Source organism: Podarcis pityusensis, assembly GCF_964106645.2.
Source record: "Podarcis pityusensis genome assembly, chromosome: 10".
Taxonomy (NCBI): Eukaryota; Metazoa; Chordata; class Lepidosauria; order Squamata; family Lacertidae; genus Podarcis; species Podarcis pityusensis.
In genome coordinates this window covers 5,232,227-5,258,754 of record NC_138035.1, presented here as the reverse complement: position 1 = coordinate 5,258,754, position 26,528 = coordinate 5,232,227, and the positions used below count along the sequence as shown (strand labels likewise).

Here is a 26,528-nt window from a genome sequence, read left to right as displayed (position 1 = left end):
TTTCCTCTATAAGTCCTCCTCTTGACTCTAGTGGGGAAGATGAACAAAGACCTTTGCAGACCCCAGCTGAGGCTTCGGAGTTGAATGAAGACTTAAGTTCTGTGCAAGCTGAGTTGCTGTTGGGGAAAGCAGAGCTGCGCTTGTATCAAGTTTTATTTCAGAACCTCTCTGATTTCTCTTTACATTTGTTTCTGAAGATCTGAACGGACATGAACCCGGGCCCTGCGGCCTCAACAGAACACATGAAAAAGCATTCAGGTGTAAAACAACAACTAACAACACAGTAAAAGTAGGATTGGCGTGGAAAGCAGGTTGGGGATCAGACCGCCTATTGCTCCGCTATAAATCTGGGAAGTGTTTTTCTGCTTCCCTGGCAAGGGCAACTTTCTGCCCAAGCGCCCAGCAATGCACTTTGATGTGCTCCAAAACGGACTGAGTAGTTTTCCAAAGAGCTGAGATGAAGAAGGCAGTGTGATGGCCAGTTCCTGCTCTCCGCCGCAGACATCCCACAAACACAACAAACCGAGAAACTCTACCGGGGGAAATCCTCACTTCCGGTTACGGTGGTTCCTGGCTTCCGAATCTTTAGGAGCAGCCGGAATAAGAGGCTGAGGTTTGAACGCCCTTGCACTGCAGACAAATTTGGGGGGTTCCTTGTACCTCCGTCTCCACGGCTGGGAGACTGTCCCTCTTAGGAATGCACCAATGACCTCCCTTATTCGGGGAGGGGGAAACCTCTGTTTGCATGGCCCTGCAGCCGGCCAGCCCTACCCATTTGGCCCCTGAGACCATTTTGACCACTTGCGGCAAAGGCAGAGGGCCAAGAACAGGGAAAGAAGATGCAGCTTGGTCGAAAGGGGGCTTTGCAAGCCGTGACAACTAGCTGGTTCTCTAGACTGAAGGGCTAGTTATGGGGATGGGTCCTAGATGTCCATTGCCCGACACTTATTTCTGGGGTGCAGGGGCGCACGTCCACCTCCAGCTCTTCGTTCAGGCTGTTCACAGAACTCTACTCTCAGAAAAAGAGCAGGGGGACGACGTTAGCCTTCTGAAAGGACCCCCTTTTCCCCATTTGGGAGACTCTGGTAGTACTAAACAACCCTGTTCCTCCTCCAGAAGCCCGTGGGGTCCCTCCAAGCAGTATCGACGGACTCCAGCTCCCATCATCCCTCTCCGCTCCTGGTGGAAGATGGGAGATGGAGTCCAGCAACACCGAAAGCTTCTCCAAAATGGCTTGCCCACGCCGGAACTGAAGTCTGCACAAAAACCTTCAAGAGGTGCCTGTTTGGAAACGCAACCTCCTCCTTACCCCAGAGAGAGAGATTTTCCTGTTTCTCACTGACATTTGCCCAGCCGCAGTCTCAGGATGCCCTGCAGGTACATCTTCAGGTAGCAGGAGAACTCGCTGGGCCTGATGCGCACCTGGGAGTGGCGTGGGAAGGGCTGGCCGCTCAGGCCATGCGCGAAGGGCCAGAACCCGTAGAGAGTGATGCGCTGGCAGAGCTCCAGAGCCAGGCTGACGAAGGCGAAGTTGGGCGAGAGGCACTCGGGCTGGAAGCCCTCACCGGTCCAGTAGCTCCCCAGGGCGTCCAGGTACTGGGGGTTCAAGAAGGAGGCCCGTTGCAGCACGTCCGAGTCCTCCAGCGAGTGCAGAGGGGGGTTCCTGGCACGGCTTTGGAGGGTGGGGAGGAGGAGGAGGAGGGCATCCCGGTAGGGGCGCAGGGCATCCGCAAGACGCTTCCTCTGGGAGCCCTGGTACCTGTGGGAGGAGGAAAGGAGAAAGAAGCTGCCTTCAGGAAACAAGTAACACATGCGTGGGCATACATAATAATAATACAGCGGCACCTCGGGTTACGGAGGGACGCGGGTGGCGCTGTGGGTTAAACCACAGAGCCTAGGACTTGCCAATCAGAAGGTCGGCGGTTCGAATCCCCACGACGGGGTGAGCTCCCGTTGCTCGGTCCCAGCTCCTGCCAACCTAGCAGTTCGAAAGCACGTCAAAGTGCAAGTAGAAAAATAGGTACCACTCCGGCGGGAAGGTAAATGGCATTTCTGTGCGCTGCTCTGGTTCGCCAGAAGCAGCTTAGTCGCGCTGGCCACATGACCCGGAAGGAAGCTGCATGCCGGCTCCCTCAGCCAATAAAGCGAGATGAGCACAACCCCAGAGTCGGCCACGACTGGACCTAACGGTCAGGGTTCCCTTTACCTTTACCTTGGGTTACAGACGCTTCAGGTTACAGACGCTTCACATTACAGACTCCGCTTACTCAGAAATAGTACCTCGGGTTAAGAACTTTGCTTCAGGATGTGAACAGAAATTAGCTCCATTAGCTAAAGTGGTGCTTCAGGTTAAGAACAGTTTCAGGTTAAGAACGGACCTCCGGAATGAATTAAGTTTTTAACCCGAGTTACCACTGTAATATGAATCCCAAGCCGGAATGAATCCCAAGCCGGAATGGGCGAATTCAGTTCGGATGACTATCATATCTACTACTGTGGGCAAGAAACCCGTAAAAGAAATGGGGTGGCCCTCATAGTCAACAAAAGAGTGGCGAAAGCTGTACTGGGATGCAGTCTCAAAAATGATAGAATGATCTCGATACGAATCCAAGGCAGACCTTTTAACACCACAGTAATCCAAGTTTATGCACCAACTACTGGTGCTGAAGAAACTGAAATTGACCAGTTCTATGAAGACTTACAAGACCTTATAGAAGTGACACCAAAGAAGGATGTTCTTCTCATTATAGGGGATTGGAATGCTAAAGTAGGGAATCAAGAGATAAAAGGAACAACTGGCAAGTTTGGCCTTGGAGATCAAAACGAAGCAGGGCAAAGGCTAATAGAGTTCTGTCAAGAGAACAAGCTGGTCATCACAAACACGCTTTTCCAACAACACAAGAGACGACTCTACACATGGACATCACCAGATGGGCAACATCGAAATCAGATTGATTATATTCTCTGCAGCCAAAGATGGAGAAGCTCTATACAGTCAGCAAAAACAAGACCTGGAGCTGACTGTGGCTCAGATCATCAGCTTCTTATAGCAAAATTCAAGCTTAAACTGAAGAAAGTAGGAAAACCACTGGACAGGTAAGATACAATCTAAACCAAATCCCTTACGAATACACAGTGGAAGTGAGGAACAGGTTTAAGGATTTAGATTTGCTGGACAGAGTGCCTGAAGAACTATGGGTGGAGGCTCGCAACATTATATAGGAGGCAGCAACTAAAACCATCCCAATGAAAAAGAAATGCAAGAAAGCAAAGTGGCTGTCCAACGAGGCCTTACAAATAGCGGGGGAGAGAAGGCAAGCAAAATGCGAGGGAGATAGTGAGGGATACAGGAAATTGAATGCAGATTTCCAAAGAATAGCAAGGAGAGACAAGAAAGCCTTCTTAAACGAGCAATGCAAAGAAATAGAGGAAAACAACAGAATGGGAAGAACCAGAGATCTGTTCAAGAAAATCGGAAATATGAAAGGAACATTTCGTACAAAGATTACCATAATAAAGGACAAAAGTGGTAAAGACCTAACTGAAGCAGAAGACATCAAGAAGAGGTGGCAAGAATACACAGAGGAATTATACCAGAAAGATATGGATGTCTCGTACACCCCAGGTAGTGTGGTTGCTGACCTTGAGCCAGACATCCTGGAGAGTGAAGTCAAATGGGCCTTAGAAAGCACTGCAAATAACAAGGCCAGTGGAAGTGATGGTATTCCAGCTGAACTGTTTAAAATTTTAAAAGATGATGCTGTTAAGGTGCTACACTCAATATGCCAGCAAGTTTGGAAAACTCAGCAGTGGCCAGAGGATTGGAGAAGATCAGTCTACATCCCAATCCCAAAGAAAGGCAGTGCCAAAGAATGCTCCAACTACCGCACAATTGCCCTCATTTCACACGCTAGCAAGGTTATGCTTAAAATTGTACAAGGAAGGCTCAAGCAGTATGTGGACCGAGAACTCCCAGAAGTGCAAGCTGGATTTAGAAGAGGCAGAGGAACCAGAGACCAAATTGCAAACATGCGCTGGATTATGGAGAAAGCTAGAGAGTTCCAGAAAGACATCTACTTCTGCTTCATTGATTATGCAAAAGCCTTTGACTGTGTCGACCACAGCAAACTATGGCAAGTTCTTAAAGAAATGGGAGTGCCGGATCACCTCATCTGTCTCCTTAGAAATCTCTTTGTGGGACAAGAAGCTACAGTTAGAACTGGATATGGAACAACTGATTGGTTTAAAATTGGGAAAGGAGTACGGCAAGGCTGTATATTGTCTCCCTGCTTATTTAACTTATATGCAGAATTCATCATGCGAAAGGCTGGGCTGGATGAATCCCAAGCCGGAATTAAGATTGCCGGAAGAAATATCAACAACCTCAGATATGCAGATGACACAACCTTGATGGCAGAAAGTGAAGAGGAATTAAAGAACCTTTTAATGAGGGTGAAAGAGGAGAGCGCAAAATATGGTCTGAAGCTCAATATCAAAAAAACTAAGATCATGGCCACTGGGCCCATCACCTCCTGGCAAATAGAGGGGGAAGAAATGGAGGCAGTGAGAAATTTTACTTTCTTGGGCTCCATGATCACTGCAGATGGTGACAGCAGTCACGAAATTAAAAGACGCCTGCTCCTTGGGAGAAAGGCGATGGCAAACCTAGACAACATCTTAAAAAGCAGAGACATCACCTTGCCAACAAAGGTCCGTATAGTAAAAGCCATGGTTTTCCCAGTAGTGATGTATGGAAGTGAGAGCTGGACCATAAAGAAGGCTGATCGCCGAAGAATTGATGCTTTTGAATTATGGTGCTGGAGGAGACTCTTGAGAGTCCCATGGACTGCAAGAAGATCAAACGTATCCATTCTTAAGGAAATCAGCCCTGAGTGCTCACTGGAAGGACAGATCCTGAAGCTGAGGCTCCAATACTTTGGCCACCTCATGAGAAGAGAAGACTCCCTGGAAAAGACCCTGATGTTGGGAAAGATGGAGGGCACAAGGAGAAGGGGACGACAGAGAATGAGATGGTTGGACGGTGTTCTTGAAGCTACCAGCATGAGTTTGGCCAAACTGAGGGAGGCAGTGGAGGACAGAAGTGCCTGGCGTGCTCTGGTCCATGGGGTCACGAAGAGTCGGACACGACTAAACGACTAAACAACTAAACAACAACAACCACTGTAATAATAATAATAATAATAATAATAATAATAATAATAATAATTTATACCTCACCCATCTGGCTGGGTTTCACCTGCCACTCTGGTCGTCTCCCAACAGAATATTAAAAACACGATAAATACATCAAACATTAACAACTTCCCTAAACAGGGCTGCCTTCAGATGTCTTCAAAAGGTCAGATATTTGTTTATTTCCTTGACATCTGATGGGAGGGCGTTCCACAGGGCAGGCGCCACCATCAAGAAGGCCCTCTGTCTGGTTCCCTGCAACCTCACTTCTCGCAGGGAGGGAACTGCCAGAAGGCCCTCAGAGCTGGACCTCAGTGTCCGGGCTGAACGATGGGTGTGGAGACGCTCCTTCAGGTATACTGGAAGAAGGCCGTTTCCGCACCGGGTACCACCTGACCCTGCTATGCCACTGAGTCCAACATGGGCCTGATGAAGCCAATGCCTCTTCTGAATTGCCGAAACCCCTTTCGCTGGGGCACAGAAGCCCTTTTTCGGCCATTGTTTATGCACAAGGCCCTTTTTGAACAATTAAATCATGAGCTTGTATCGAACAGCATTAGCTCTTTCTTGAGCTGCTTGGTTTTGCGCTATTCATGTGCTGTTGTGTGTTGGTTTTTTTTTTTTAACATTTTGCTGATTTTTAAATGCTTTGCTATTCCAGCGAGCTACGCTGAGCTCAGTGTCGCTCTTGGGAGAGCAGGCCAGTATCAGTTTGGACCTAATTTGGGCTGAGGCAGCTGCTCAGCATCGCCAACTGCACCTGCTCCCCAAATGGACAAGACGTCTCAGCGTGCCACCCCCCCTCCGGCCCCCCACTCCTCTTACTTAGAGTCCAGGCTGCTGAGGTTCAAGGCCACCAGACTCGTCTTGGACCCCACATCTTCCGAGGAATTCCTGGCGGGAGGCAAGCTGAACCTGGATTGCAAGAGGAGAGGGTGAGATGGAAGAGGAAATCCAAGTCTGCGTCAGCTCTCATATAAACACTCTCCTATTTACTTATTTCATAAATGTAGGAGATTTGCTGCTGTACCATCCCAATATTTAGCTGTTACAATCTTAGTATAAGGTTACCAGACGTCCCCATTTCCCGGGGACAGTCCCTGGATTTACAAATCAGGCCCCTGACAAAATCCTATCATTTCTACTGAAGTTGAAAAGCGCCCCCCAGATTCATTGAAGAAAAAATGGTAACCTTATCTTAGTAGCAGGTTGAACGTTATTTTTGCATCATTTTCCAGACTAGTGCCTTTTAGATAACCAAGCAGAAGTGTTTTACGTTCCAGGGGTATTGATGGCATCCTAACATATCAAGGAGGGATATGTTACATATCAAGGAGGGATATGTTACCGTGACTGGACCTAATGGTCAGGGGTCCCTTTACCTTTACCTTTACCTTTACCTTTACCATATCAAGAGATCTGGGCCTGATCAGACTTAATTTCTATTTGAGAACAATTCCAGAAAGCTGTCCCCCTTCCTTCCTTCCTTCCTTCCTTCCTTCCTTCATCTGCTGAACTTGAGCCGAGCAAATTCAGCAGCATGCATTAGCTGAATGAACCATGGCTTTGTGATTCATCCATATATCCAGTTCATAAAATCTATACACCGCTAGATTAAAAACATAAACCCTCAAAAACAAAATCAATCAGTATGTCCACCAACAAGATTTATTTGTTTTTTTATCAATAACCGAAGACTTTCAAAAGTTAAAATAACAACAGGTTGAAAACAGGTTAAAGCTCGCCTCACTTTTTAAAACACCCAGGTAAAGGTACAGGGACTACTGACCATTAGGTCCAGTCATGGCCGACTCTGGGGTTGTGGCGCTCATCTTGCTTTACTGGCCAAGGGAGCCGGCGTACAGCTTCCGGGTCATGTGGCCAGCATGACTAAGCCGCTTCTGGCGAACCAGAGCAGCGCACGGAAATGCCGTTTACCTTCCCGCCGGAGCGGTACCTATTTATCTACTTGCACTTTGATGTGCTTTCGAACTGCTAGGTTGGCGGCGTCAGGGTTATTGATTGCCAAAAATTGTTTTCCCCTGTTTTCCCCTAGTGGAAGCTTTTGAAATTGGTTGCTCTACAGGAGCTGGGCTAGGGGAATTTCCAGCTGCAAGATAAAAAATCGTGAGACTTTGGGATTGACCTTGAATCTCTTAAGTGTTATGGCAAATGGAAAGGAAAAAACAGACGGAATGTTGACAGAAGAGGCCTTAGCGGTCGTATTAGTGAAAATAAACGATTCGCTGGAACAGCTTCACAAGAAAACAGACGTGATAAATGTGAAAGTGGATGCTGCAAATATTAAAATAGACTTAATGGCAGAAAGTTTAAATAATCTGGGACAAAAGGTGAATACCAATACAGAAACCATCCAGAAATTGATACGGAATCTACTTTGACACGGCAAACTGCGGATGAAGTTGAGGAGAAAACCCTTGCTGCTGAATGTAAAGCAACACAACTGGAGAGAGAGAGAGTCCCATCCATACAAGGACAACTTGATGAACATAAGCTGACATTGGTTATGATTGAACTTAAAGAGAAACAGATTAATTTGAGGATCAGAGCCCTACCTGAGGAAAAGAAAAGTTTGACAGAGTTTCAGGAGGAGACAGGACTAACATCGGTTGAGAAAGAGAGGTATTTGGGGGTTAGTATGACTGCCAGAAATGTGAATTTATTCATGGATAACTGTGAAGGACGTTGGATTGAAGAGAAGGGGGATTTGGAAATATGGACAAATCTGAAGTTGTTATTGTTGGGCCGAGTTGCTATGGTGGGGAAGAGGGTTGCTGTGTTGTCGGGGATGTTGCTTTTGTTTCAAACATTGCAAGCTTTGGATGGGATGGATTGTTTCAGGAGGTGGCAGAGGGACGTCTCTAGATTTGTTTGGCAGGGCAGGAAGCCTCGAGTAAAATTTAAGATATTGACGGATGCCAAAGAAGGAGGTGGACTTGCCCTGCCAGACCCCTAAACTTTGTTGTGAACCATCTGCTTTTTGCTGGCTGAGAGAATGGTTGCTTCTTGAAAGCACTGAAGTGTTGGATAATGGCAGATGAAGTTGATGGACTATATGGAATTGGCGGAAATGACTGGCAAGATCCGAGACCAAGGAGAAGAGTCGGGGGAAGAAGACTGGAAAAAGTTTAAAGACTATTTATAGAAATATTGTAAAATTATTGAATGTTAGAAGAATGTTGAAATGAAGTTATATGGCTTTAGTATAAATGTTATAAGGAATTAAGTATAAATAGATTAACAGAAAATTAAAGGAAAAAATAAGGCAAGAATGTGTTAAGATAATTATAGGATAGAAAACAGAGGAAGATGGAAAGTAATTGCTGAAACAATTAATAGAAGTGGAATACAAAAAGGGAGGTGAGAGGAGGTCATTGGAAATAAGCGAATGAAAGATAAGATATTGAAAATGTTTGAGGTGTTTTTAAATTGTTTTTGTTTTGTTTTGTATTGTTCTTTTTTTCCTTTTTTTGTGTTTGTAGTGTTGTGTTGAAACTGTTCGAAAAGTAATAAATATCATTTAAAAAAAAAAAAAAATATTTATCTACTTGCACTTTGACGTGCTTTCGAACTGCTAGGTTGGCAGGAGTAGGGACCGAGCAACGGGAGCTCACCCCATCGCGGGGATTCAAACCACCGACCTTCTTATTGGCAAGTCCTAGGCTTTGTGGTTTAACCCGCAGCGCCACCCGCGTCCCAAAACACCCCGGTAGGCTGGCCTAAACAATATTTTGGCCCAAAGGGTACTACAGCAAAGGCACTTGCCTGATCTCAATCGGCAGGGTGTTCCCAAGTGTAGTAAGGAACATTTCCCCTACCTCAAGGGCTCTGAATCACTCTCAAAGAAGAGTTACCTGATTACGAAGTCTGCCTGGTCGATCTCTTTCCCGCAGCGGCTCCTCTGCAAGATCCCGCCATTGCCCACCACGGCGCAATGCTCGTACTGAACTTCCGAGAAGATGGATCTCTGGAGGTTTCGAGGGGAAAGGGAGAGATTTCGAAACATCTGTGTCTTAAAACGTTTTCAGAATCGACGTGCGAAAGAAACGCTGGGTTTTGTACGCAGGAGTGTAGCCCTGGGCATCCCTGTGTTCGCCGGGGGGGGGGGGCAGTTTGGCCAAAGGCTGATTCCACCCTGGGAGACCCCAAGGGTATGTTATAAGAATTCTAAGGTCTCAAATATAGAAGAAATATTCACAAATGCACACACATCTAAATATAAGACCCATGTGTCTGAAATAGTACGAGAGAGCAATTCTGAAGCCATTTTGAGCTCCTTGCCAAGGAAGAGAAGGAAATTATAATAATACAGTGGTACCTTGGTTCTCAAACTTAATCCGTTCTGGAAGTCCGTTCCAAAACCAAAGCGTTCCAAACCCAAGGCACGCTTTCCCATAGAAAGTCATGCAAAACGGATTAATCCGTTCCAGACTTTTAAAAGCAACCCCGGAAACAGCCATTTAACATGAATTTTACGATTTAACGAGACCATTGATCCATAAAATGAAAGAAATAAACAGTGTACTGCAGTCACACAATCAATCAATCAATCAATCAATCGCGGAACTAGGTTCCACACAGTCACACACACACACAAAGAGCCGCAAAAACGCAAAATAAACAGCAAAAACCTTGGCGTAACACTCAAAACGGAAGTGTGGCACTCAGACGCTCAGATCGTCCAACCAGAACACTTGCTTCCAGTTTTGCAGTGTTTGCGTTCCAAGTTGTTTAAGTACCAAGGCGTTTGAGAACCAAGGTACCACTGTAGTAGTGGTAATAATAATAATACTAAATTATTATTTATACCCTGCCCATCTGGCTGGGCTTCCCCAGCCACTCTGGGCAGCTTTCAACAAAATATTAAAATACAGTAATGCATCAAACGTTAAAAGCTTCCCTAAACAGGGCTGCCTTCAGATGTCTTCTAAAAGTTTGGTAGTTGTTGTTCTCTTTGACATATGGTGGGAGGGCGTTCCACAGGGTGGGCGCCACCACCGAGAAGGCCCTCTGCCTGGTTCCCTGTAACCTCACTTCTCGCAGGCAGGGAACCGCCAGAAAGCCCTCAGCGCTGGACCTCAGTGTCCGGGTAGAACGGTGGGGGTGGAGACGCTCCTTCAGGTACACAACAACAACAACAGTCTTCCCAACACCTCAGGGAGCAGGTCCACGAGGTCAGGTCTCACGGGCACTTTTCGTCCGTCCTTCCCAAAGACGATGTTTGAACCCAGAGGAGTGTTTTCCTTGGTCAGGATGAGCAAGGAGGAAGCGTTGCAACATTGGCCCAGTTCTGCCCTGCAAAGGGAAGGGAAGGCAGGTTAGGGATGCACTGGGAAAGGCAGGTGGTCCACACACCTCCTCACCTGTCGCCTCCAAGGGCATCTCGCTGAAGGGTATTTTTACCTGTACTGGGCCACAACTGCCGCATCCGGGTCCCACTGGCATTCCTCCGTAAGCAGCACGTGCTCCAAGATATTCTTGTCCTCAGTCCAGATATCCCACTTCTTGACGGCACGGATCCTTTTCTGATTCCTGGACGTCTTGCGGTACTGGAAGCTGCCACCGGGAGAGAGAAAGAGAGAAGGAGACCAAAGACTCTCACGCAGCAGGACTTCGCTTTCTGGTCAGGGCTGTGTGGAATTGTACCTGGTATCTGGTGGGTGTGCTTTTTAAATAAAATTAATACTACTACTAGGTAAAGGTAAAGGGACCCCTGACCATTAGGTCCAGTCGTGGCCGACTCTGGGGTTGCAGCGCTCATCTCGCTTTACTGGCTGAGGGAGCCGGCGTACAGCTTCCGGGTCATGTGGCCAGCATGACTAAGCCGCTTCTGGCAAACCAGAGCTGCACATGGAAACGCCGTTTACCTTCCCGCCAGAGCGGTGCCTATTTATCTACTTGCACTTTGACGTGTTTTCAAACTGCTAGGCTGGCTGGAGCAGGGACCGAGCAACGGGAGCTCACCCCATCACGGGGATTCGAACCACCGACCTTCTGATCGGCAAGTCCTAGGCTCTGTGGTTTAACCCACAGCGCCACCTGCATCCCTTAATACTACTACTACTAATGATAATAATAATAATAATATTTTTCGAAAAGGTTATGCAAGATGACTGCAAAATGCAGTGCTACCAGACACGATCTGATGGCAATATGCACAGACAATGTACAATTGCACCTCATTGCCAAACGCAAACAGACATGAAATGAAACCAGGGTAAATAAACCACAGGTAGGTAAATGTGTGGAGGGTAGAGACTGGAACTTTTGTTTTGTTTTGTTTGTTTGTTTATTAAATTTGCATGTTGCCCTTTATCTGTAGACCTTGGGGCAGTTCACAGCATTCTATCACCTATCTATCGATCATCTATATCTATTTGTCTATATCTATCTATCTATCTATCTATCTATCTATCTATCTATCATCTAAGCTATCATCTCTCTCTCTATATTACACGATAAAAACAAAAACAAACCAATAAGCCCCCTCCCCCAAACACATTAAAAGGAGAATAAGATGTTAATCAGCCCAAGGCCTGGTTGAAAATGAACATTTTCACCTGGCCCCTAAAGATATGTAATGCTGGGAATTGTAGTATGGGGGGCGCCATGTTGGCAAAGGCTCGCTCGCGGTGCTTAGATGGAGAGAAGGTAGAGAGGCGGTGAAGTTTTGGAAGCCGCGGGCAGGAATTTGAGATGGGACCAGAAAAGTGATGGTAGCGGAGGTAGATTTTGGGTCACAAGCCGGAACAAGCCCGCGAGTCGCTTGCGACCTCTAGCCCTGGCCACCGACCTGTGTCAATACTCACTTTCCGAAGAAGAGGTTCTTAGATTCCAGCAGCCAAATCAGTTCCTGGCATTCCTTTTGCTCTTGTATTTCAGCCCATTCTCTGGAAAAGGAAGCCGAAGGCAGAAATAATAATATAATAATAATTTGTACCCCGCCCATCTTGCTGGGTTTCCCTAGCCACTCTGGGCGGCTACCAACAAAGACCAAAAATATGTGAGGAGAACCTGAGCTTACAGGGTTAAACAGCTCAGAGTGTACGCTCTGCCTACTAGTGGGAGGGGGGAAATGCTGCGTCATTTCCGAGAGGCTAAAGCCTTTGTTCTTTCTCTCTACTTTCGCTTTTGAGGAGAGAGGACGTGTTTACGCGATGCTGTTCGCTGTGATAGATAATGGATAGCCTGCTGTAAATAAAACTGCTTTTAGCTGCTAAGATCCTGTGTGGACTTTATTTAAGCACACTGAAGAAGGCACTGGAGTTTTTTTTTTTGGTTTCCTCTTACCGCTGTTGAAACTCTGCTATGCTCAGATGAGTCGGACTCTTGGAATGCAGAGGCCTGCGATGGGGGAAGCGTGCCGGACCTCACGCTTATCTGAGCAATAAATCAATTTATCTAACAAAATATACTAAAATGTCACACATTAAAAGCTTCCCTAAACAGGGCTGCCTTCAGATGTCTTCTAAAAGTCTGGTAGTTGTTGTTCTCTTTGGCATCTGATGGGAGGGCATTCCACAGGGCGGGCGCCACCACCGAGAAGGCCCTCTGCCTGATTCCCTGTAGCTTTGCTTCTTGCAATGAGGGAACTGCCAGAAGGCCCTCGGAGCTGGACCTCAGTGTCCGGGCAGAACGATGGGGATGGAGACGTTCCTTCAGATATACTGGACCGAGGCCGTTTAGGGCTTTCAAGGTCAGCACCAACACTTTGAAGTGTGCTTGGAAACGTACTGGGAGCCACTGTAGGTCTTTCAAGACCAGTGTTATATGGTCTCGGCGGCCGCTCCCAGTCATCAGTCTAGCTGCCGCATTCTGGATTAATTGCAGTTTCCAGGTCACCTTCAAAGGTAGCCCCACGTAGAGTGCATTGCAGTAGTCCAAGCGGGCGATAACCAGAGCATGTATCACTCTGGCGAGACAGTCTGCGATCAGGGAGGGTCTCATCCTGCATACCAGATGGAGCTGGGAGATAGCCGCTCTGGACACAGAACTGACCTGCGCCTCCATGGACAGCTGTGGGTCCAAAATGACTCCCAGGCTGCGCACTCAATTTTAACTCATGAGCTATTGCTGCAATCTGCTCCGATTGTATATTTTACCTTTATGAACGCTGTTTTCATGGTGTTATGTTATCTGAGCTGGTCTTTGGCCGTAATAAATTATCTAACCCCTGCCTTTAACCCTTGGAAACTGGGGACTTCCGGGGTGGCGCCATCGGTAATGGTGGATTCCCTCTGATCCGGAGGGACTGGCTCCACGGAAAACGGGTCTGTTCCGCTACGGCGAAGCGGGGACCCTTTAAAAAATCACAGGCGGATGAAGCCTGTGACCATGGGACTCGGCGGGCACCATTTGCGCCCCCCCAATTCGTAAAGGAACCCAATTACGGGCTCCGGAGCGAAGAGGGGCTAGTGGCGCGGTGCTGAGAGTCAGCTGCTTCTTCCGTGGAGCGAAGCCGCACAGCCGTTGCCGGAGAGCGCTACCTTTTCCCTGGTACAATTTGGCTACAAAAACAACTACCCGTGAGCAGATCAAATTTGGACAATTGGACTTTAAACAATGATCTGTGAGTAGAACGGAAAATTGGACTAAGAAATTCTTCTTAATTTGGCACTGAAGCGGGAAGGTCTAAACAGGAAGTCAGCCTTCCGTTTCTTGTAGATAGATTAAAGCAAAGACATGGCAAACTAGAGTTTAGAAAACCGTTTGCAAAGGATCAACTTTCATCATCTAAAACTACTGAACCCCCTTCGGAAGCAGGAGAAGAGGGGGGATTTTTTCCAGATTGTTTAAACCTGCAGAAGAGAGTGTAAAGAAAAGTAATTTTCCACCGTCTTGAACCTGGGAGCGGGGTGTCAGGACAGACGTTTTTGGGAAGTTCATTGACTATAGACAAATGTTTTTGACAGACAGTTAAAAGAAGAGAAACATAGTGATTCCATTGTTCTCTTTCGCATTTTAAAGGAACAAATACTGACAAAATACCTGAAAAAGGAAACTTTGTTGTTAGATCTGCTGTTAAAAAAGAAAAGAAAAAAAGAAAAGAGATTGATACAAATAGAGGTTCTTCCCCTAGAGGGAGCTTGTGAAACTGTTATTAAACTTGAACTGGGGAGCTTCGCAGCTGCAAACAGATTAAGATCGTGGGAACAGACTTCTGACCTTGCATAACAATGTATTCAGAGGCTCTGGTGCGTGCTTTCTGCAAGACAAGTGCTTTATTGGAACAGTTACATGAGAAGACGGATTTGATGACTGTTGAGATTAGAAATTTTGGACAGGTAGTGGGTATCTATATAGAACCCACCCAGGAATCAACTCAGGAGTGTGCTCTGACAGATCAGATGAGGGAGGAGGTTGTTGTTGGACCTCGGGTGGCAGAGATGGAGGGAGCTGTGGCCCAGCAGGAACATGAGTTGTTGGATTTGACAAATGAACTTGGAAAAAGCCAGATTTGGAGAGATAGAGTTTTGTTGGGTGTGGAGATGGGGGGCTGGATAGACCCCCCTATGCAGGGATGTCTTGACTTTTCAAATCTGGCAATGGGCCGTGAGGAGTTTGGGGTTGTGGGGGTCCTCAACTCTGGAGGGACCTTGAAACATGCTTTTAAATACCACATGGAGTTCAGTGTGGACTATGGAAAAGGGGCTGATCTGTCGAGAAGGGACAAAAATACTGTCAAGTTGGAGTTTCCACGAGTGAAAGGACCAGGAGACAAAGTAAAGTACAGGTATAAATATGAAGAAGATCTGCGGAAGGGACATGGAAGAGACTTAAGGGCCTCGGACATAAGATTACCAGGTTAATGAACTAGATGGATGGGACAGAAAGGACTGACAAAACCCGGGACCAGGAGGAAGAGACGTTGGATGAAGATTGGAAGAAAGTTTTAAATTTTTTTTATTTGAGATTGTTTTGTAAAATTAATGAGTATTAGAAAAATGTTGGAACGAAACTATTTGGCTTTAGCAGAAATGTTAAAAAGAACTATGCAAGAATATGTTCTGGTTATGAGAAATTGGTATAAATAAGATTTAAGTTTTAAGTTTTAGGGTTTTTTATAGTAAGATAAGGTTAAAATAGACTAAGGTAATTTAATGACAGAATATTATGAAAAATGGGAAGGATTTGTTGTGATAATTAATAACTGGAATACAAAAAAGGGAGGTGTGAGGAGGTCGATGAAATAAGGCAATGACAGTTAAGGATTTGGGAATATTGGATCTGTTTTTAAATGTTTGTGGTTTACTTTTGTTTTTCTGGATTTTGATGTGTTTTGTTTTTGTTTTTTTATTGATTTGTATTGTTTGACTGCTGTTTGTTTTTCCTTTGTTTTTTTTCTTTTTCTTTGTCTCTTTGTTTTTTCTGTAACTTAAAAATGCTTAATAAATATCATTAAAAAAAAAAAAGGAAACTGGGGACTTCCGGGTTGGTGCCTCCGGCAATGGCGGAGTTCCTCTAATCTGGAGGAACTTGCCCCGTGGGAATTAGGGTCTGTACCACCGCAGCGAAGGCGGAGACCCGTAAAAATCACAGGCGGGAGAAGCCTGTGAACGTGGGATTCAGCGGGCACCTTTTGCGCCTCCCCTACTCGCGGGGAAACCCGGTTTCGGGGATCCGGAGCAACGTGGGGTGAGTGGCGCGGTGCTTCGAATCGTCTGCTTCTTCCACGGAGCTAAGCCGCATAGCTGTTGCCGGAGAGCATTGAGTTTTTCCTGTGGACAATTTGACTCCAAAGTAATTACCTGTGAGTAGAGCTGAGACGGGAGAATCGGATTTTAAAAGTTTAATTTGGCATCGAAACGGGGAGGTTCAAAACAGGAAGTCCGCCTTCCCTATTTGTAAACAGACTGAGGCAAGGAGGCTGTAGGCTGAAGTCCTGGAAAGCCTTTTGTAAAAGCCTAAATTTCCATCGTTAAAGAGCACAAAACCCCCCTTGGAGGCAGGAGAAGAGGGGGGGATGTTGTGGACTGAGTATGCCTGCAGGAGAGAGTGAAGGGAGTTGGAAATAAAGCCGCTCTGACCCTGGAAACGGGCTGCCAGTAGGACTGACGTTTTGGAATGTTCATTGACAGCACTTAGAACGTTCCTTGACAGCTAGCAAAGGAAGAGAAATACATTGTTTCTATTGTCTCCGGCCGCTTCTAAAAAGGAGTAAAAAGTATCTGAAATCTGAAATTAACTTTGGATTGTATGAGTTGTGTTTAAAGGGGACATTGTTTCCCTCTAGTGGAAATCTCTGAAATTGGTTACTTTATAAGAGCTGGGCTAGGGGGGACTTCCAGCTGCAAGATAAGAACTGTGAGACTCTGAGATCGACCTTGAATTTCTCAAGGGTTGTGGTAAATGGAAAGGAAAAAAACAGGTGAAATGTCGACAGAAGAGGCCTTAGTGGTCGCTTTAGTGAAAATAAACGATTCGTTGGAACAGCTTTATAGGAAAATAGACAATCTGGGACAAAAGGTGAACACCAACACAGAAAGCATTCAGAGATCGATACAGGAATTTACGTCGACATGGCAAACTGCGGATGAAGTCAGGGAGAAAACCCTTGCTGATGAATGTAAAACAATACAACTGGAATGTGAAAGAGCCCCATCCATTCAAAGGCAATTCAATGTGACATCTGTTATGATGGAACTTAAAGGAAAACAGAAGAACTTGAGGACCAGAGCCCTACCTGAATTGGGAAAGGAAAGCCTGACAGAGCTTCAGGAGGAGACTGGACTAACATCGGTTGAGAAAGAGAGGCTTTTGGGGGCCAGTATGACTGCCAAAAATGTGAATTTATTTAAGGGTAACTGTGAAGGACGTTGGATTGAAGAGAAGGGGGATTGGGAAATATGGACAAATCTGAAGTTGCTATTGTTGGGCCAAGTTGTTGTGGTGGGGATGAGGGTTGCTGTGATGCCGGGGATGTTGCTTTCGCTTCAAACAGTGCAAGTTTTGGATGGGATGGATTGTATCAGGAGGTGGCAGAGGGATGTTTTTGGAGTTGTTTGGCAGGGCAGGAAGCCTCGAGTAAAACTTAAGATATTGACGGATGCTAAAGAAGGAGGTGGACCTGCCCTGCCAGACCCCTAAACCTTGTTGTGAATCATCTGCTCTTAGCTGGCTGAGAGAATAGTTGTCTCCTGGAAGTACAGAAGTGTTGGATAATGGCAGATGAAGTTGATGGATTAGATAGAATTGGCGGAAAAGACTGGCAAGATCCGAGACCAGGGAGACGAGTCGGTGGAAGAAGACTGGGAAAAGTTTAAAGATTATTTATAGAAATATTGTAAAATCAATGAATGTTAGAAGAACGTTGGAATGAAGTTATATGGCTTCAGTAGAAATGTTATAAGGAATTAAGTATAAATAGATTAATATAGTATTAAAGGAAAATAAGGTCAAAATGTGTTAAGATAATTATAGGATAGAAAACAGGGGAAGATGAATAGGAATTGGAATTAAGTATAAATAGATTAATTGAGTTTTAAAGGGAAAAATATGGCTAGAATGTGTTAAGACAATTATAGGATAGAAAACAGAGGAAGATGGAAAGGAATTGCTGAAACAATTAACAGAAGTGGAATACAAAAAGGGAGGTGTGAGGAGGTCGAGGAAATAAGGGAAAGAAAGATAAGATGTTGAAATTGAAATTTTAAATGTTTTTTGTTTTGTTCTGTTTTATCTTGTTTGTTTCTTTTATTATGTTTGTTTTTTCTTTTTTTTATTATGTATTATATTGTATTGTATGTTTTTTTTTTCTTTTTTTGGCTTTTTTGTAGTGCTGTGCTTAATTTGTTGGAAACTTAATAAATATTATTTTTTTTTAAAAAAAATAACCCTTGGAAACTTACCTTGCTCTATACAGCAGCAAGAGCGCCACCCCCAGGAAAAGCAACAAGCAGACTGGTCCCAGCGCCAGGGACCATTTCCGGGGCAGGCAGTTCAAGGACATGATGGCACGAACCGCTGGCACCAAGAAAAATAATAATTATTATTATTTATTATTTATACCCTGCCCATCTGGCTGGGTTTCCCCAGCCACTCTGGGCGGCTTCCAACAGAATATTAAAATAGAATAGAAACAAGCCTGTTTAGTCTGGGGAACGGAGGACAGAGCAGGGACACAGTATAGCAAGAAAACTGCAGAGAAAATATTATTATTATTATTATTATTATTTTCTTCAGATAATTTTTAATTGAGTTTTCCATATTTAATCACATTTTATTACATAAATCTATCACCTTAAGCATTGCTCAAACAGAGCACCTTCCCTCCCTCTTTCTGACTTCCAAACATCTTTTAATAAATTCTTAGCATTTCTATAACCACTTTCCCCCTTCTTTTAACATTTCACCTCATTATATGTAAAATAGCTCCTTGTTTTAACATCGCAAAACATTTCAGCTCAAACCTAGAAACGTTTTCAAATGTCTACAATTTTGAAAGCTGCAGAGGAAGTATTATGTTCCGCCGCAAGCCTCGTTTAATTGAAAATAAAAATTAAAAAGGGGAGTTGGCGGAGAACGGGTCCTGCTCCTTGTACCATCCCCTGAGGACCGATGGGGACAGGATGGGCAATTGCCTGGCTGAATAAAAATGGCCAGAAAATGTAAGGAGATCATATCAGCAAGCCGGTATGTAATTTAAATTATAAAACTATTAATGGCCTGCGCAATGTAAAATCACTATACTGGGCAGGGCGGGGAGTCCTGTGTCCACATCTGAGCACCACAATTTCAGAAGGATATTCACAAGCTGGAAGTTCTGCAAGGCCAAGATCAGCAAACTTTTTCAGCAGGGGGCCTGTCCGCTGTCCCTCAGACCTTGTGGGGGGCCGGACTATATTTTGGAAAAAAATAATAATGAACGGATTCCTATGCCCCACAAATAAGCCAGAGTTGCATTTAAAATAAAAGGACACATTCTACTCATGTAAAAACATGCTAAGTCCTGGACTGTCCAGGGGGCCGGATTGAGAAAGCGATTGGGCCAGATACGGCCCCTGGGCCTTAGGTTGCCTACCTGTTATGTACTGAGTTGAATAGGATCCAAAATGCAGTAGCGTGATTGGTCCTAGAACAATAGGATCCAAAATGCAGCAGTCTGATTGGTCCTAGAACAATAGGATCCAGAATGCAGCAGTCTGATTGGTCCTAGAACAATAGGGTCCAAAATGCAGCAATCTGATTGGTCCTGGAACAATAGGATCCAGAATGCAGCAGTCTGATTGGTCCTAGAACAATAGGATCCAGAATGCAGCAGTCTGATTGGTCCTAGAACAATAGGGTCCAGAATGCAGCAGTCTGATTGGTCCACGGGAGCCACCCAATCCAGCTCCAGGTGGAAGTGAATCCGCAACCTGATTGGCTGACAGGAGAATCCTGGAATTAGCCAATCACGTGGGGCCCATTGTGAAAATAATGTATATAAAGCAAACATTTTGGGGGAACTGGCATTCCTCACTACCATGAGCTGAATAAAGAGCATGAAATCCACACTCGACTCCGAGTATATTTCACTACCCCTGGCCAAGATGGTCAAGGATCTGGAAGCCCAGCCTGATGAGGAACGGTTGAAGGAGTAGGGGGTGTTTAGCCTGGAGAAGAAGAGACTGAGATGAGAAATGGGAGCCATCTTCCAATATCTTTCACGTGGAAAAAGCTTGTTTTCTCCTGCTCTGGAGGGTAGGACTCGAACCCATTACAGTATTATGATCCGTTTTGAAAGGCTAATCTGGTAAAGCAAAATGGGAGCAAAGGAAAGCAGGGTGTGGCTTTTGTAAACCGCTCTGAGGTCTTCTGACGACGCGGCGGCTTGTAAATCTGGTTCAATAACAATGATGAATTCATCCGTATCGATTTAACGACCTTTGATGAATTAAGCCTCCCTTTGCAACCGGGCACCCTCCTGTTGTGCTGCAATGGTTACGAGTGTGTAGAGGGTCACCCATCTCTCTGCCTAACCCACCTCGCAGGGTCATCGTAGGTGTAACATGGAGAGAGGGAGAACTGCCTAGGCCACCTTGGGATTCTGGAAGGATAATAATAATAATAATAATAATTTTTTTATTTATACCCTGCCCTTCCAGGTTCAAAATCCGGGCTCAGGGCGCTAACAACAAATCTAAAACACTTTAAAACACTTAATTATAAAAGCAGCATAAAATACAGTATAAAAACATGAATAACAATAAAATTCAAAAATCAATTAGATAATCCCCAGGGCTAGCTGGTGGGATTCAAATGCAATAAAAGCGATGGTGCTTTTAGGCAGGCGCCTAAATGTAGCAAATGGGAAGACCTCTCATATTATTTTTTCCAAATCCCCCCCCCCCAAAAAAAATTTATAGCAAACATAAAAGAAAAACATTACTCTCTCTCTCTATATATATATAAACAAACAAACAGACAAACATTTTTCCTAACTGTATTTCTTTTGGGGAGGGGGGGGGACAAAAAACCCCAAGCTTTAAAAAAGTTTTTGCTAAGGAATAGAGATGAACGGAGTAGGGTGCGCCATTTGAACCCAGGACCGAACAAAAGAGTTCCAGCCAGCCCTCCGCCTGCCCCATTTTACATACCACCAGCCCAAGGAGATGCTTGGGGGCTTCCTGCCCCACTGGGTGGTCCCTTCCCCTTGTGTGGAGCTGAGCAGGGCCCCCCCCAGTTCTTCCTGGCCCAATCCCCACATGCAGAAACCCCAACAAGGAAGAAATGGAGTCCCCGGAGGTCAGAGCCAAAATGGGCTCAGCCCAGCCTGTCCCATGGGTTCTTATACTGAGCAGCCGGCCAATCAGGGACCCCCAAGAGCGGCCATGTCCTTCTGGCCGGCCAATGGGCCGCTAGCGTGCTGCTGGAGGGCGTGGCCTGCAGCAGTTTCTGGGAGAAGCTCTCATTTGAACGGCGTGGCTCCCTTTCCCCCCCCAAACAACCGCAAAGAATCATGGGAACTGTAGTTGCGGACGCCCAACTCAGAACTACGTTTCACCGCACCCTAGAAACTAGGCTTCCCAGGATTCTTTGCTGGAGAAAATGCGCTTTCGGTGTGTGGCGTGTATGTTTGGCGTGGGAAGATAATAATAATAATAATAATAATAATAATAATAATAATAATAATAATTTATTATTGATACCCCGCCCATCTGGCTGAGTTTCCCCAGCCACTCTGGGCAGCTCCCAATCAAGTGTTAAAAACAATGCAGCGTTAAATATTAAAAACTTCCCTGAACAGGGCTGCCTTCAGATGTCTTTTAAAGATAGGAAAGCTGCTTATTTCCTTCACATCTGAAGGGAGGGTGTTCCACAGGGCAGGTGCCACCACCAAGAAGGCCCTCTGCCTGGTTCCCTGTAACCTCACTTCTCGCAGGGAGGGAACTGCCAGAAGGCCCTCGGCGCTGGATCTCAGTGTCTGGGCAGAAAGATGGGGGTGGAGACGCTCCTTCAGGTATATAGGACTGAGGCCGTTTAGGGCTTCAAAGGTCAGCACCAACACTTTGAATTGTGCTCAGAAATGTACTGGGAGCCAATGCAGATCTCCCAGGACTGGTGTTATGTGATCTTGGCAGCCACTCCCAGTCACCAGTCTAGCTGCCGCATTCTGGATTAGTTGTAGTTTCCGGGTCACCTTCAAAGGTAGCCCCACGTAGAGCGTATTGCAGTAGTCCAAGCGGGAGATAACCAGAGCATGCACCACTCTGGCGAGACAGCCTGCTGGCAGATGGAGCTGGGAGACAGCCGCTCTGGACACAGAATTGATCTGCACCTCCATGGACAGCTGTGAGTCCAAAATGACTCCCAGGCTGCGCACCTGGTCCCAGTGCCCATTTGCCATGTTCATTATGTTGCTTGCAACCAAATATTAAAAACACAATAAAACATCAAACATTAAAAAAATTCCCTAAACAGGGCTGCCTTCAGATGTCTTCTAAAAGTCCTATAATTGTTTTTCTCTTTGACATCTGGTGGGAGGGTGTTCCACAGGGCGGGCGCCACCACCGAGAAGGCCCTCTGCCTGGTTCCCTGTAACTTGGCTTCTCGTAGGGAGGGAACCGCCAGAAGGCCCTCGGCGCTGGACCTCAGCGTCCGGTCAGAACGATGGGGGTGGAGATGCTCCTTCAGGTCTACTGCGCCGAGGCCGTTTAGGGCTTTCAAGGTCAGCACCAACACTTTGAATTGTGCTCTGTGCATCTCCGGCTGCTCACCTGAATTACACGGTGCAGCCATAAAACCACTAGCACATTTGCAACGCTAAGCAGGGTCCGGTATGGTTTCAAATTGGATGGGGGACTGCGTGTCGAGATTCCTGCGTGGCAGGGCGTTGGTCTGGATGACCCTCGGGGTCCCTTCTGACTCTACAATTCTATGATTCTATTTAGCAATTTATTACTGGCTTCCGAGGGGTTAGGCCAGCCGTCGTTCGTTTGCACCGTTGCAGAGTGTGTCAGCTGGGGTTGCTGGACCTCCAAGGTCGATTTGACATATCCAGGTTTTCCTGCCTCCCCCCCCCCCAGGTGTATGGAGAACGCCTTGAAACTCCAGGTGTGCAAGAACACCTTTTCCACCCAGGTTTCATAAGCAGGTGAGACAGAATGGTCCCGTTTTTCGAAACTGCCCTCGGGCCATGAATCTCACCAGGGGACGCCAGGCCACAAATTTGCTCACATCAGCCTACCTTGCAGGGTTGTTCTGGGGATTAAATTGTGTTTTTTTAAAATGATATTTATTAAAGTTTCACATGAAAAGAATCACATTAATAAAAAAAGAATTTAAAAAGAAAAAGAAAAATACACAATACAGAATACAAAAAGAAAAAAGAAAAAACAGTTAAAAACAATTCCATCTTTTTATCACTACTTTTACATTTCCTTGTTTCCCGGACCTCCTCATACCTCCCTCTTTTGTATTCCAATTCAATTTATTAGTCCAGCAATTCCTTTCCCTCCTTTTTAATCCCAATCCTTAATCTTAATATAATATAACATTAAGTTTTTACCTATTAAAAACCAATTTTCCATTCTTTTAACCTTTTTAATCCTAATCCTTAATCTTGATCTATTTATAACTTTAAAGCCTGTACAGCTAGAAGCCACTTAATTTCAATCCAACATCACTCTAACATTCATTAATTTTGCAATATTTCTGTAAGTAATCTTTAAATTTCTTCCAATCTTATTATGTTCTGGGGATTAAATTGATGCACACAGAGACCTATAAGCTCAGCTAACTAGCCAGGCTAGAGGCCTTGTGGCTGTTGTTTCTTTGTAGTGCCTTATCTTGTGAAACCACATGCCAAAGGTGTCTGCATAAGAAAGGAACAGTCACCAATCAGAAGCTGCGCCTTGGTTTTTGAACATTCCTGAAGTCAAAGAGACTTCCAGAACGGGTTAAGTTTGGCGCTTTGGTCTTTGTTATTTATTTTGCATTTTTGTTTTTGAGGCTTTTCCGGTTAATTTGTTTTTGTGACTGTGTGGAACCCCAGTTCAGCTACTGATAGATCGATTGTGTGACTGCGGAAATGGATAAAAGCCCTCCATCCAAACAATGACTATCATCAGCGCAGGTAAGGGTTTATTTTATTTATTTTATTTTATTTTATTTATACTTATTTATTTATTTATTTATTTATTTTATAGTACAGCACATTGATTATTGCTTTCATTTTATGGATCGATGATCTCGTTAGATAGTAAAAATCCATGTTAAATTGCTGTTTTAGGGATTGTTTTTAAAAGTGAAACGGATTAATCCGTTTTGCATTGCTTTCTATGGGAAAGCGCACCTTGGTTTTGGAATGCTTTGGTTTTGGAGCAGACTTCTGGAATGGATTAAGTTTGAGAACCAAGGTTCCAGTGTATCTGCAACGACATGAGCGCCAGGGACTCCTCCCTGACGAGCAGAGACATTTCACTGTGGTGGGCTGGCAGAAGAAGACCCCTGAAAAGAGTGCATCCTTCCCTAGCCCACACTTGTGGCTTCCCACCTCTGGTGGAAGGCTACAAAAGGAAAGATCTTGAAGTGGAGCCACTATAATAAGAATTTTAAGGTCTTATATATATAAAATACATGTTCATAAATGTACCAAGCAAACCACATGTCTGGAGCAGCACAGGAAGACAGTCCTGAAGCCATTTTGACTCCCAAGCTGACCAAATGTTTCTCTGCAAGGAGGGAGGAGGTGGGGAAAAAACCTTCCTCGTTACAGGAATTTAGTAGTCAGCATTTCAAAGGGTGACAGACTACAGTGGTACCTCTGGTTGCGAACAGGATCTGTACCGGAGGCCCGTTCGCAACCTGAAAAGAGAGCAACCTGAAACGCCGTATCTGCACAGATGTGCGGTGCGATTTGGCGTTTCTGCGCATGCACGAGCAGCAAAACCGGAAGTAACCCTTTCCCGGTACTTCCGGGTCGCCGCGAGATGCAACCTGAAAAGACGTAACCTGAAGTGTCCGTAACATGAGGTATGCCTGTACCAGGAAAAGGCAATCAGATAAGGCATTATCAGATAACCTGCCAGACAAGAGATAAACAACGCACTCAGATTTCTGTTGTAGACCGCCTTTTCTGTGATGTAGGTATGATGTTTGTGGGGGGTGGTCTTGGGTTACACCCCTTCTGTGATATCTGTATGATGTATGGAGGGGTGGTCTGGAGCTCCAGGGCAGGGAATTTAAATGTCTATATAAGGGCAGGCACACCTTGGTTCTGGGTCCTCTTCTGTCCTCCTGCGTGTGAGGGGAGCACCCTGTTGCAACAGCTTTAATAAAGATCAGGCTTACTAGCTGCTTTGCTTCTCAATATTCTCTGGCTGGCCTCTGTTATTTTCTCCAACCAATAGGGAACCTACGTAAGGACTCTATACGGGCTCTTGTGTACCCCATAAGGGGAAAAGGGCACATTTTGTTTACAACACCACTGAGCATCAGTCCCAGGGCAACCTGAGAGAGATCAACAGCCGAGATCTGTGGAGGTAGTATAATACACATTTATTTTTAACATCTATTGACTTATTCTTCCAGATCACCCTCCCATCTGTCAGGATCACAGAGCGGTTTACCATAAGCACATGAGAACGGCAACGAAAACATCAACAAACCAATGGCCAAGCCGATGCACGGCTGGCCAAACAGTAAAAAGAACGGCCGCAACTGGATTTCAGCGGCAGACGGGGAGTTTGCATTTCGGCAGATCTCGCCCAGCACACCTCCAAAGGCCGAAGCGAAAAGAGAAGTTTTAAGGGGCAGAGGTAGAAGCTCACTAGCGGAGGCGGATGACTTCTCCGGCCGTTGCAGAGAGAGCAGCTTGTGGCCCCGGCAGAGACAGTGGCCGGAACACTAGGCCCACACCGTGCGCCTTTGTAGGGTAAGATGCGCCCCTTTACGAGAGATGTCCGTGGATGTTGTTTTTGTGCGGGCCTCTAGAGAGGGGTGCCTGGACCCGGGATTGCTGCTTGCTTCATTCCACCGACTTCTTGCACAGGCACTGGTGCTTGCTGCTGCATTCAAAGATGTACGAATTGCCATTTCTGAAGTTGACGCAGATGTCCACCATGGCGGAGACGTGCTGCCAGCCTCCAGACCTGTTAGGGATAAGGAAGCTTAGCCTATTTTATTTTTTAATGCAGTTCCTGGGATCGGGGAAGCAGGCTGCCATAGCGAATGGGAAGAATCTGCTGCAAGCAGAGATTGTGGGAGATAACTGCAATTTGCACAGCAAGGCACTACTACTAAAGCATTTGCTAACAGCTACCTGCCTAGTAGGTCTAAAGCACGTCCAAGTGCAAGTAGATAAATAGGTACCGCTCCGGCGGGAAGGTAAATGGTGTTTCTGTGCGCTGCTCTGGTTCGCCAGAAGCGGCTTAGTCATGCTGGCCACAAGACCCGGAAGCTGTACGGCGGCTCCCTCGGCCAGTAAAGTGAGATGAGTGCTGCAACCCCAGAGTCAGCCACGACTGTACCTAATGGTCAGGGATCCCTTTACCTTTACCTGCCTAGTTGCGGCTGAAGGCTGCATGGGGGCTTCGGCATCCGCTATTATGGGCTGGTTTTAAAAAGCTTTATTCATAACCAGAGAAATGGACCCACCAACTCTGGGTTCTCAGAGGGGAAGCGGAAATTTTGGGCTACGCAACTGTCTGGCGGGTCTTGTGTTTTTTATTAGCTTATTTAGGGACACAGCCTCACGGGTGGCAAATTCCACCCAATTATGATTGTGCCTGTCACCGTTTTCCATTATATGAGTTTTTCATCCACTGTTTATGTCTTGGCTTGGAATACTGACGTATCGCCTCTTTTGAACGAGTTTCTTCTAAATATGTAGT

The 26,528-nt window shown here is 45.7% G+C and overlaps 2 protein-coding genes across 2 annotated transcripts in view; both read right to left on the bottom strand.

The window, feature by feature from the left end:
* Positions 1–135: 135 nt before the first annotated feature.
* On the bottom strand, positions 136–20,941 carry LOC308486349 (alpha-N-acetylneuraminide alpha-2,8-sialyltransferase-like). The gene is given in 9 exon segments (XM_081023128.1): positions 136–1,759; positions 6,019–6,108; positions 9,069–9,181; positions 10,368–10,509; positions 10,618–10,770; positions 12,024–12,104; positions 18,063–18,177; positions 20,793–20,865; positions 20,867–20,941. Coding segments are annotated over 9 exon segments (1,227 nt in total). The 5' UTR covers positions 20,903–20,941; the 3' UTR covers positions 136–1,335.
* Positions 20,942–25,179: 4,238 nt separating this feature from the next.
* The window catches only part of LOC308486413 (C-type lectin domain family 1 member B-like), an 11,187-nt gene continuing 9,838 nt past the window's right edge, over positions 25,180–26,528 (bottom strand). Inside the window, exon 6 of the mRNA XM_081023246.1 lies at positions 25,180–25,787. Within this exon, the coding sequence (XP_080879372.1) occupies positions 25,664–25,787 (124 nt within the window). The 3' untranslated portion in view covers positions 25,180–25,663. The remainder of the gene's footprint in view (positions 25,788–26,528) is intronic.